This window comes from Dipodomys ordii, unplaced genomic scaffold, assembly GCF_000151885.1.
Source record: "Dipodomys ordii isolate 6190 unplaced genomic scaffold, Dord_2.0 Scaffold1, whole genome shotgun sequence".
NCBI lineage: Eukaryota > Metazoa > Chordata > Mammalia > Rodentia > Heteromyidae > Dipodomys > Dipodomys ordii.
The window spans coordinates 36,535,794-36,548,200 of record NW_012267217.1 but is presented as its reverse complement, the minus strand read 5'-3'; the positions used below and the strand labels follow the sequence as shown (position 1 = coordinate 36,548,200).

The 12,407-nt window shown below is 38.2% G+C and overlaps 1 protein-coding gene across 1 annotated transcript in view; it reads left to right on the top strand.

Annotated features, from left to right (window-relative positions):
- Window positions 1-12,407, top strand: part of Satb2 (SATB homeobox 2) — a 179,444-nt gene that overhangs the window by 73,846 nt on the left and 93,191 nt on the right. Inside the window, exons 4-6 of the mRNA XM_013020782.1 lie at window positions 1,909-2,035; window positions 3,036-3,159; window positions 11,714-11,816. Coding sequence (XP_012876236.1) covers window positions 1,909-2,035; window positions 3,036-3,159; window positions 11,714-11,816 — 354 coding nt within the window. The remainder of the gene's footprint in view (window positions 1-1,908; window positions 2,036-3,035; window positions 3,160-11,713; window positions 11,817-12,407) is intronic.

Sequence of the window (12,407 nt, the reverse complement as noted above, 5' to 3'; positions counted from 1 at the left end):
TCATTTTTTTCTAATTATGTTCATATTCATTGTAACCAAAGTGACCCACAAAAACTGATGCGCCTGCTTGCTTCTCAGAGCTTTTGGCTCCCAAATTGTTTCTCCCACTATTCTCTTATCATAAGGTAGCCTGCTGGTAGAATGTGACTAATTTACATTCAATTTAGGAGCCATCGTGATAATTTTTTTGAAAAGAAGTTGAAATTGTGAAGTAATTTTACTTTTTCTTGAAAAAAAGGAAGTGTGTCAGACGTGTTAAATGGTATGATTTTAGTATTTGCAAATGCCAGAGTAGTAAAAGGAGCAAGGAAGCAATTCCTTCTTCTTCAGGGTGGTGTCCAGCCGGCCCTGGATGTTCATTTTGTGGCTGATGTGTGCTGTGTACTTTTCATTGTCATGAGAGAATGTTAAGGAAAACTATCCCCACAAGAAAACAGCTTTTCTTGGCAAGTGAAATATAACTTCAGGAGCCAGAACTGGAGACATACGGTACTATGAATGAGAGCTGTGTTACTTTATTGGATCTGGGTCCAGGCACTATTTATACTGCAGCATATTCAGCACCAGATTGTTAAATCTTAATACTGAAACAGTGCATCATTTTAATATTTTTGTTCTGTTTATTCCCTGTTTTCAAGCATTATGTCAAGCATTGCGCATTCATTTATTTCATCTTGGACAGGACATGCCCTGACCAGAAATTTTATTTCCTGTTGTTGGAATTTTGCCCTGTAGCTATAAAGTATCATTTTGTGAAGCGTTTAAAAGTACCTTTGAGTATACAGGTGTTCTTGCACTCTCACTGGTGATAAAAAATATTATTTTTTGAAGAAAAATGTAGTTGGACTCACCCACATTGTCAAAAGTAAAAATAATGATGCTATTTTTCTTTTATCTCTAAAATGTAACTTTTTAATATTTGACAAGATCTAATATCCTAGGGACTACTGAGTTTTTCATGGCATAGAAATAAAATTTTTGCTATCCTCTGTCATTTGCAAAATGAGTTTCTCAAGTTTTCTTCATTAATTTTCTGTGTGCCCTGAGCACCAGACAAGATGGGCTCATCTTATGCATAAGTTAGCATTTCACCATATGTTGCTAAAACCATCCCATGAATCTTCCTGTAACAAGGGGATTCCTAAAATTACTGCTCTCTGGAGCTTAAAGTTTGACCAGGATTTTTATTCTTTTCTCTTTATCATACACATTTTCCAGGTGCAACAAAAAAAAACCTACAAAGGAAGGGTACTATTGTCATTCTAGAAAGAAACAAAGTTCTTAAAAAGAAAGGAAATCCAAGGCATCGTTATTATTTCTGATCTGGGGGCGGGGTTGTATGACTGGTCTGGCACAGGAAAGGAAGCCCTCTGCCTCGTGAAAGGCCAGTCTAGGGATGAACTCTGCTTCACCAATTTCAAATGCCGTATGCCCTGGGAGTCACACCATAGAACAATATAGAACATGACTGCAAACTGAGCCCACACACAACATTTTTCTTGTTCAGTTTAAGACCAAATCTTGTATTTACTTAAAGGTTACTTGATTGATTGATTATTTATGAAGTCAACAGTCATATATATTTAGCATCAGTTTTAAGTTAGGCTGAGAAACAAGACTTTGGGGAAAGGAAGTATCAGGGTGGCTTTCTAAATAACTTAAGAAAGAAGAAAACATCGGAGGCCTGATTGTCCATGATTACACTTCATCCTTTTCATTCCTGTCTTCCTGTATAGCTAACTAACTCAATTGTCAGCCAGAGAAAAATAGCTTATTGCCCTGGGTTGTAAAATATCAGCGTGGGCCTTGAATGTTGACTATTGAATGACCTTCTTCACATTGAACAAACAACAGGAAGGTTTAATAAATAGCACATATGTGTTTATGATGTTTTTCTTCCCTGTGTAGGAATAATCAAGCTGGGGAGGTGGAACCCTCTCCCCCTCAGTTATGTGACAGATGCACCCGATGCGACAGTGGCCGACATGCTACAAGATGTCTATCATGTGGTGACGTTGAAAATTCAATTACAAAGGTGGGTGTTTCTGAACATCTGTCTTTCCTTCCTCTCAGAGCTGCTCTGGTGATCCTAGATTCACTGCAGAGATGAGCCTGCCCTGGCTTCATTAATTTCTAGACATTGGATGAAGTAGAGAGAGATAGTGGGGCAGGAGGGGTGCTTCACCAGGCATCTTTATAGTCCACATTCCAACTGTTTTATGTTTTGTTTTCAGAAGCAGTGAAGTGGTAACCCAGGGGCAGCTTGATAAATCATTAAAAATCTACAGGGCACTCGAAGGGGAAACTTTCCATAACCCCTCATTCATTGGGTCCTCTGGACTTGGTTCAGAGCTTAGCACATAGCCTTTGAAGCACTAAACCCTTCTGCTTCTTTCAGGTGGGTGCTGAAGGGTGAGTTTAGTTCTTTTGCAGGTTTAGAAGCCAGCCCTGGAAATGTTTCTCCTCTCCTTTCTAGTGATCACCTCAATAAAATATATACTGGGCCTACAGAGATTTGTAAATGGCTCCTGTCTTCTGCCTTCCTGACAGGCTTTCTTTCCTGATAACTTGCCTCAAGAATCAAGAGGTCCTTTTATTGAAGAGTATGTGCTAGTTGTGATTTAAGAAATGCTGTTCTTCAATGTAAGGACTTTTGAATTTTCTCCAAAAGAAGAAAAATCTAGGGGGTACTTGAGGGTGTTACCTTAAAAGTTTTTTTTTTGTTTTATTTCTGTTTTTTTTGGGGGGTAGTCTGGGAAAGTAACATTTCTGAATTAAAAAAAAACCTGGTTTAAAAAATAGCTTTCTTAATACTCAAAGTGATAATTTTCCTTTGGCCGGTGTGATAGCGGCCTTAAAGAAACCCTGTCAAGTATCATCAATGTTCTGCAAAAGCAGTTTTTCCTATCTTCCCTCACTAAGAGCTCATCTGTGAACCCACTTCTCAGCAGCCCTCGTAAGGCTAGTCCAGGACCAGAAGCAAACAGTACACCTGTGTCTTCTGCTTCAGCATTTATTCCTGCTCTATTTTTCAGTTGTTCAAAGTTGGAAGACTTGCCTGCGGAGCAGTGGAACCATGCCACAGTCCGCAATGCCTTAAAGGAACTGCTCAAAGAGATGAACCAGAGCACATTAGCCAAAGAATGCCCTCTCTCCCAGGTCAGTATCTTCAGGGAGGGGGTCTGGGAAGCAGAAAGTTACCGGTGGACTGTCTAGGTGGAGGGCACTTGTGTTTGACACAAGCTGTCTTCTCTTATTTGTACAGTCACACTGCATTTACAGTGGAAAAATATGGAAACTACGATGCTTTCATATGGGTTTTTAATAGAGCTTTGAAGTTATGGGAGTGTTTGAATGTATTTTACATACGTAATGGCCAACTTCACATTTATCTCATTGAAAGTAGGGATTGTGTCTCCATTTTATAGATCAGGTAGTCAGAACTTAGAGACCCACTTCCGTTTCCTCCTGTGCTTACTCAGCTCATCAGGTGACAGGTTGAGTCTCTTTCTAGACTTCTTTAAAACAACTGATGCCAGGATCACTGCTTGACTTGGTCAATGGAATGGGTCAATCATGCTGAATCCATCTGGGTATGATTGATCAAGCCTTTTCTCTGTCTGGTAGAGAGAGGTATCGTTATACCGTCTACATTTATAGAATTCTCCTAGTGAATTCACCACATTAAAATGTATCATGAAAAAAAATGAAAATGATAGTCCATTTTTAGTGAACTGATCATAAACTAAAACAAGCCATGAAAATAAGAGACCAAGGTGATCAAAGGAAGGAACCAGAGCCAAGCCATGTTAGGTATTTCCTCACTAGAGCTTGGCAATTGCATAAAGGAACAATTGAGTGGATAGTACATATTTACTTGAACATCCCAGTGATCTGTAATTCAAAAGAGCAGCCTTGAAGGAAGCAGAAAAGGGAGGAGAAGTCCATAAAAAGGAAACAATTGTAGTCTATGTATTTAAGGGGGAAGTCATGATTTAGCCATTTTGTCTGGCCAGATGCTTAGAAAATATAGATTATCTTTTGTGTGTCTGTGTATTTGTTTTTGATTTCACCTTTCAAAGTGCTGACCTCCTCTTCTATGTTCCCTGATGTCTCTGTGAGTCATCATACCTACTTTCTTCTTTAGCCCCCGACCCCAGCAGCCTAATTTATTATACCATAGGTACTAATCTTCCTTATTAAATTGTCTTCTTTTACCTTCCAATTTGAAACCATTATGAACCCAGATTCTTGTGGCATATGAATTCTTATCCAAGGAAGAGTTATCTTAAAGTCTACTTTTGACTGCAAAACCTCATGCCCTTAGGGTTTTGATCTGTATAAATAAGTAGTGCTATGGTACTTGCCATGTCCATCTTGTGATGTTTAAAAAGAGGAAACAGAATCTTGTTAATTAAAAAAATATAGCAGGGTGCTGGTGGCTCATATCTGTAATCATAGCTATTAGGAGGCTCAGATGTGAGTAGCATAGTTCAAAGCCATGATCTTTAGGAAAGTTCATGAGACTCTTGCCTCCAAAAAGTTGGAAGTAGAGCTGTGGTTCAAGTGATAGAGTACCAGGCTTGAGCAGAATAGCTAAGAGACAGTGCCCAGGCTCTAAGTTCAAGCCACAGTACTGGTGTGCATGCACACGCATGCGCATGCATGCGTACACACAATGGTTAGGCTGGGCACCATTGGCTCATGCCTGTAATGTTAGATGCTCAGGAGGCTGAGATTTGAAAATCTCAGTTCAGAGATTTTTCTTTCCAAATAACTAGCAAAAAGTTGGAAGTGGAAGCATGTCTCAAATGGCTGTTACTCTTGCTAGCCATGTGCAAAAAAGCTAAGTCAGAGTATTAGAGTGTGAGGCCTTTAGTACAAGCCCCAGCAACAACAGAAGAAAAGATAGTGAAAGAATAAATAATTCTTTAAAGGTGTGCACTTCTAGTATGCTCCTAAATGTTACATATGCTCTCCGTGACTAGATAAGTTCAATATTTATTAAATATTAAAAAGTTTACTTCTTAAGCCATTTTAAGCCTACAAATGAGTAGCATGAATTACATTCGTAATTTTGTGTAGTCATCACCATTACCTATTTTCAAAAGTTTTTCCTTATCCCCAACAAAAGTTCTATAACCATGAATTAGGTCTTCATGAATTAGCTACTTCACCTAAGTGACATTTGTAGATTTATGTTGGTTTATTTCACTTAGCATATAGACAAATTATTTATTTTTTAAATTATCTTTTAGTAGCTGTTCAAAGGAGTTACCACTCAACAAATCAGTTTATGAATACAATGCATCTTGATTGATGTCACCCCTTTCAGACAGATGGTTTTTAAGGCAGCTCTTTTTCTAAGGCTTTGTTGCTATTATGTGTGTGTGTGTGTGTGTGTGTGTGTGTGTGTATGTATGTGTGTGTGTGTATGTATGTATGTATATATTTTCAGAGCCTTAGCCTTACTAGCCTCTACCACTAAGCCACACACACACTCAGCCTTTGGCTTTTCATTTGCCTTTCAGAGAGCATCTTATTCTAGCTTTGCCCATGTTGGCCTTAAGCTACAATCTTTCTGTCTTTGCCTCTGCTTCTATGAAACTGTGAACACAGGCATTAACCATCATACTTGGCATGTTGTCAAATATTTGAGAAAGAAATAATTGACTAAAGTTATTGAACTTGAAGATGTTAGTAGATTTCCAGTGTGACAGTGATATGGCAGTCTACCTGTAGAAATAGACTATAGGATACTCATCGCTGTCATTTTAAGCATGGCTAGCCACTTGGGGATTTTTAAAGCACCTAATTTATGTGTACAATATGCCAAAATAACGAGGCAGTGAAATAAGCACTCAGTTGGGTCTGTACCTAAGTACAAATTGAGCATGTCATCTATAGACAGGGGACTGATCAACTATGTAGACCAGTTAACTGATTACAAACTATCCATTTGTTTTACTTAAAAAAATTTTCCTTGTTCTAGTACTGGGGCTTGAACTCAGGGCCTGGGTGCTATCCCTGAGCTTTTTTTTTTTTTTTGCTCAAGGTTAGTGCTCTATTGCTTGAGCCACAGTTCAACTTATAGGTATTTTGATGGTTAGTTGGAGATAATGGTTTTGTGCACAAGCCAGCTTTGAACCGAGAGCCTCAGATCTCAGCCTCCCGAGTAGCTAGGATTATAGGCATGAATCACCAGTACCTAACATTAAATTCATATATACACTGTGGATGCATCCTATCTGGTGTTAAGGAGTTTCCAAGTGTCTATTTTATTTTATTTTTTATTTTATTTTTTTTTGCGTCTGGTCGTGGGGCCTGAACTCTGGGCCTGGGCGCTGTCCCTCAGCTCTTCAGCTTAAGGCTAGCTCTCTACCACTTGAGCCACAGTGCCACTTCTGGCATTTTTCTTTTTGCTTATGTGGTGCTGAGGAATCTAACCCAGGGCTTCAGGCATGCAAGGCAAGCGCTCTACCACTGAGCCACCTTCTCAGTCCGAAAGTGTCTATTTTATTTTTAAGTAAGGTTGTTTAAATTTGTGGCCCAACTTTAGAATTCATGCTGAAGAAAGCTCATGAAAGACAGCATAACATAATTCCTAACTGGTACATTGCAATGACCATAAGAAGTGACTTGGCTGGGAGATCAGCAGCAACTTGAAAAGGAGTTCTCACATAGAGTAATTTCAAAATACACTTTTCCAAAGCCCAGAGGAAATGGGGTTTTCAATTAGAATGGCAAAGGTTTTCAGTTCTGGTATCATAGTTCATATATGAGGAGAGGAAAAGATAGTAGGATATTACCAAATGATGTTAAATAAATTTTGCATGACGAAATAATTCATCCCACACTGTTTTTCCATTTACTATGCTTAATTGTAGTATCATTATAATGTCATGTTTAAGATGTTATTTAGCATATCACAAATCAGTATGAAAAAATGGAAAGTAAGCCAAGAATGTATATTACTTATTGCCTGCCATGTGTTTTCTTTCCTACCTGGAGATGTCAGTTATCTTTCCTTCCACCAGGTATTCTCACTAAAATCATTCACTATGGTTTTGAAATGTTCTTTTCTTTTTCTTTTTGTTGGTCATGGGGCTTGAACTCTGGGCCTGGTGCTGTTCTTCAGCTCCTCAGTTCAAGATGAGCGCTCTACCGCTTGAGCCACAGCGCCACTGGTGGTTATTAAGAGTCTCATAGACTTTCATGCCTGTGCTGGCTTTGAACCATGATCCTCAGATCTCAGGCTCCTGAGTAGCTAGGATTATAGGTGTGAGCCACTGGCATCTGGTGAAACGTTCTTTTTCATGGCAGATGTATTTTGTATCTGCAGATTAACTATTCTTAGTATCACATTGCTATTCAAACAAATAATTTCCACCATGCCAACAGGAATGTGATGAAGATTATTCACTTGTCCTTCTTTTTGTAGGAAAAGGTATGATGCTACGATCTTTCTTTGTCTTTACAAACATATTATATAAATCATCTTAACCTGTGTTTAGTATTTTGCTTTTTCTTGTTAGTCTTAAGTTGTCTTTAGGTTTCTTTTCTATTCTAAACACCTTAATTCACATACCTGAGGGACCTAAGATCACTATTTTTGTTTTATATATTTATTTATTTTTGTCACCTCACGTCCTGTCTTGTCTGAAGAGTTGGGTGTAGCATTAGCTACTGAGCTGTGTTACCTAATGGAGGTGGTGTGAACATTACCTTCCATCAGTGGACAGGTGCCCCATACCTTTACACTGTGGAAGAGATGCTTCCTCATTTTGAGCTTCTACTTCCACATTTTGAAAACTTGTAATCATGTGTGACAACTTTTCTCTTGACTAGTTGAAAACATAAGTTCAAAACTTATCTTAGGAACCTGAAAGAAAATTTATTTTTAGAGCTAGTGCTGGTAGGTTATACTTGTAGTCCTAGCTACTAAGGAGATCTGAGAATCATTGTTCAAAGCCAGCCTAAGCAGGAAAGTCTGAGACTCTTATCTCCAATTAACTACCCAAAGGCCTTCTGACTAAAAATGGAGCTGTGGCTAAACTGGTAGAGTACCAGCCTTGAGCAATAAAAGCTCAGGAACAGTGCATAAACCTGAATTCAAGCCCCTAGATGGGCACACACACAAATACCAATACACATGTCTTCTGGGTCACTTTTTACAGTATTGCTTCATATTAACATGATGGATTGAACAGATGACTTTGATCTTGCTCATCTATAAGGAGATAGAGGAAATGCTAAAGGCCCCAGTGTTGTGTTCTAGAATGATTGTAAAACTTTAAAGATCAAATGACCTGAAAAATTATACATATTTTCTTATGTAGTAAATGGAATTAGATGCTTTGTTACTCAACCCATTTTGCACTAATTCTGGCCCATAAGGTTTGAGATGCAATTGATTGGACTGGGGACATAGCTCAACACACATAAAACTCTCAGTTTGATCCTCAACATTAGAGAGAGAAAAAGAGAGAGAGAGAGAGACAGACAGACAGACAGAGACAGACAGAGACTAATAGACTATAAGATGCATCCCTATTTTAGATGATTAAAAATGGCCTTAGAATTGATGAAATGTAGTAAATACAGATGCTTTCAATCCCACTATTTGCTGATTTGTATTCAGACTATGAGAATATAACAGTCTTAGGCTTAGAGAATGTTCATGTTTAAAACTAGAAAAAAATATAACATGACGTTTACTCTAAAATAGCCCCAAGGTGTACCTTTTCTATTTTAAAAATCCTTTTAGTAATAGATCATAAAAATTCTGACCAGTGAAACTAGTTTGGATGTGTCCTGCAAGAAATTTATATCAATAAATTGTGCCACAAACTTGAAATCTTTCTGGTGGCTAACTATTCTCCTTATCTAGCAATGGTCTTTGTTTGCTTTCTAATTCTTTTTTTTGGGGGGGTCCAGTTGTGGGCCCTGAACTCTGGGGGGCTTGGGCTCTGTCCCTCAGCTCTTCAGCTCAAGGCTAGCACTCTACCACTTGAGCTACAGCACCACTTCTGGCTTTTTTCTTTTTGCTTATGTGGTGCTGAGGAATTGAACCCAGGGCCTCATGCATGCAAGGCAAGCACTCTACCACTGAGCCACCTTCCCAGCCCCAGCTACCTAATTCTTTTGCTGTACTTATAACTTAATCTGCTTATTCTTTGTTCTGTAATCATGTAGTGATAGAAAGTCATTTATAGGAATCTGAGGAGGAAAGCAAGTATGATGTGGTACTCAGGGTCTTGCAGTCTCACTTGGCTTTTTTTGCTCAAGTCTGGCACTCTACCACTTGATCCATTTCAGTTCTTGCTGGTTAATTGGGAATAAGAGTCCCACAGACTTTTCTGGCCAGACTAGCTTTAAACAGTGATCCTCATATTTCAGCCTCCTAAGAAGCTGGGATTGCTGGCCTGAGTCATTAGCTTTGGCAATCTAATTCTTTATCAAATGTGTTGTAACAACTATCAGGCCCAGTAATGGAACCAATAGAGCCCATTCTTTCATTCTTCCCACACTGTAACATTGGCCTTGTACAGTGTCATTGAAGATGTTTCTGGAATGGGGAATGATCTGGAGACGCTGGAGAGTTCAGGATATTTGAGTTATCTGGGGGCAGAACAAGTGAGCTTCTAGCCTTACTATAGGAACCAGGAAGAGTTGAGAGATAGCTCCAGGAAGTACATAGATACTTCTATTTTAGTCAGTTTTCTAGACTATCTTATAATAGAAAATTGAACTCAGACACCTGCCCATTGCTGTGTATTCTGTGTCTTTCTTTGAGGATAACATTCACACAAACATACTAGATGAAAAGCATGTTTACAATTATTCACATACACTAGTGTGGCCGGTGTAGCTATTATTAGTTTGCTTTTTTTGTTAAAATTGTTATTATTATGACACTTCCATGTGACATTTTAAAATTGTAATCTCTGCCCCTTTCTATGTGTTAAATTTCAGTGACTCAGATATCCCACATCAGAAGTATGTGAGACACGAGGTAGAAAAAAATTTTTTTTAGGATATAGATAGAGTCTCTGTCCTCAAGAGTCCCATGGTCTAAGAACAGAGAGAAAACCTCAGACCAGAGAGGGAGCTAGCTCAGCTAACCAGGAAGTGGCTTTTTTCTTGTTTAATAACAACACATAAAGGAGACCCTGACTCATGGTGATTAGGAGCTGACTTATCCTCTAAGGGAAAAAGTAAAGCTCTGTCAATTTTATGAAACACTCAGGTAATAGTGCCTCTTTGAGTTCTTAATGCTGTGTTCAGTTCTGGGATCAAAAGATTTCCCCCTTCTATCTCCCCTTGGTGAGAGTGGGGGTGGGGGAGGAAGAACTGTCACTTACCAATCAGCAACTGGAGGAGGCTAGCCATCTGTTGTGTAGAAAGGGCCAAAGAGGTTTCTGTGAATTGAATTAGGAGCCCTTTCCTCTGATATTGCCTAGTGATTGATAAAAGAAAGCAAGTCTGATGTTTTAAATGGGAGTCTATGAAATAGGTCTGTCTGCTGGTGTTAGAACCTCCTGGTAAACAACTTGCTTTTGACTTGATTTATTGTTATCCTTTTTATCTCTACTACTTTGTAGAAATGTCAATAGAAGTTCTAAGACTTCTCTGAACTGCTGCATGTCTGGGATAACCTTTTTCGAGACAGATGAGATTTCAAGGCAAGATATAAAACCTAATAGAGTTCATTTAGATTGCTTGTGTTGTCCATGCTCATTTGTTTTTTTAAACACAATTTGCAGAAATAGAATCTATATATAACATATACGTGCAATATCAAAGTCAGTCCAAGTACAAGTTGACATCTGCCATCAATGTTGACCTAGACATGCCATATTGATAACCAGCATATCTCTGTAGAACATTAATTCAAGACGTGCAGTTGTAATCCTAATTATTTTCAGTGTTAAGCCAGATCATGCTCCTTCTTACTTTCCTTCTAACTCAAATCACAAAATTAGTCAGCTCAGGGGTTAAGCTGAGGAGGAAGAGGAAGATGAAGAGCAAAGAAGAATCACATACGTAAGCACTCAGGAAGCTTTAGCTTTGAATCATTTTTGGTTGAAACAGTACAAGTGTTAGGTTTAGTTTCCCCTGCTCTAAAATAGCACTGTTAATTTTTTCATTTGGTGAATTTTCACACAAGTGCTAATCACACGTTTCTATAAATTATATTAATTTAACTTATTTCCCTAAACGTTGTTCTGCAGTGTGCAGCACGGATGTTCTCAGATTCTTGGCTGTGTAAGCTTGCTGCAGTTGGAAGCGGAACAGAAACATCTGAAAGGCATTATTTGGATTACGGATGCTGGAGCATCTGATCTCACCTTTTGCTCTGGTTCCTAAATCACAACTCTTCTTCCCCTATGCCTGTAATCTTCATGTCTTGTCTCTTCCATCTTTGGCACTGCTCCCGGGCCAGCTTTTTGGAGAAAGCATTGTCATTGTACAGATGTAAGCTTTAAAGGGTAGAGATTCAGGTCATCATATCTGATGTGAAGTAGTTTAGTGTGCAGGACAGTGAAGGCTTCAAGTTTAAAAGATGAAGAAATTTGACATGAACTATAATGCACTCCTTCTTGTCTCTAAAAAGATATATTTGAAAAATAAATATATTTGAAATATGTTTATTTAATTTTTCACATATATGAAATATATTTGAAAAATAATTAATATTTTTTCTTTTCAGAGTATGATTTCATCCATTGTAAATAGCACATATTATGCCAATGTGTCAGCAACTAAGTGCCAGGAGTTTGGGAGATGGTATAAAAAATATAAGAAGATTAAAGGTAAGGTATATTTTGTTTTAAAACTTGTTTACAGTTTCTTAGGTAAATGAATTATTGGTTGTTTGGAATATATGCTATGTATGTATATACTAATTATATATTTATGTATTGCACATGTATATGCAAGTTTATATATATATGTATATGTGTATGTATAAACATATACACATACATATACATACACAAACATACATACAACGTACACTCAAGTAGAATTCATTTTTTAAATTTTTTTTGGGTCTGGTCCTCGGGCCTGTACTCGGGCCTGGGCGCTGTCCCTCAGCTCTTCAGCTCAAGGCTAGCGCTCTACCACTTAAGCCACAGCGCCACTTCCAGCTTTTTTCTTCGCTTATGTGGTGCTGAGGAATCGAACCCAGGGCCTCAGGCATGCAAGGCAAGCGCTCTACAATTGAGCCACCTTCCCTCAAGTAAAATTCTTAAGAGTTCTTTTATGAGATCCAAATTGGCTCCCTTGAAATTAAGATGGTATTAGAACTACAAAAAATTCTGACCAGAGTATATCAAGTTGTTAAATTTCAGCAGTAGAATCTGAGAAAGCCTAAAACCTTTAGAATGGAAGTTTAAAAACAG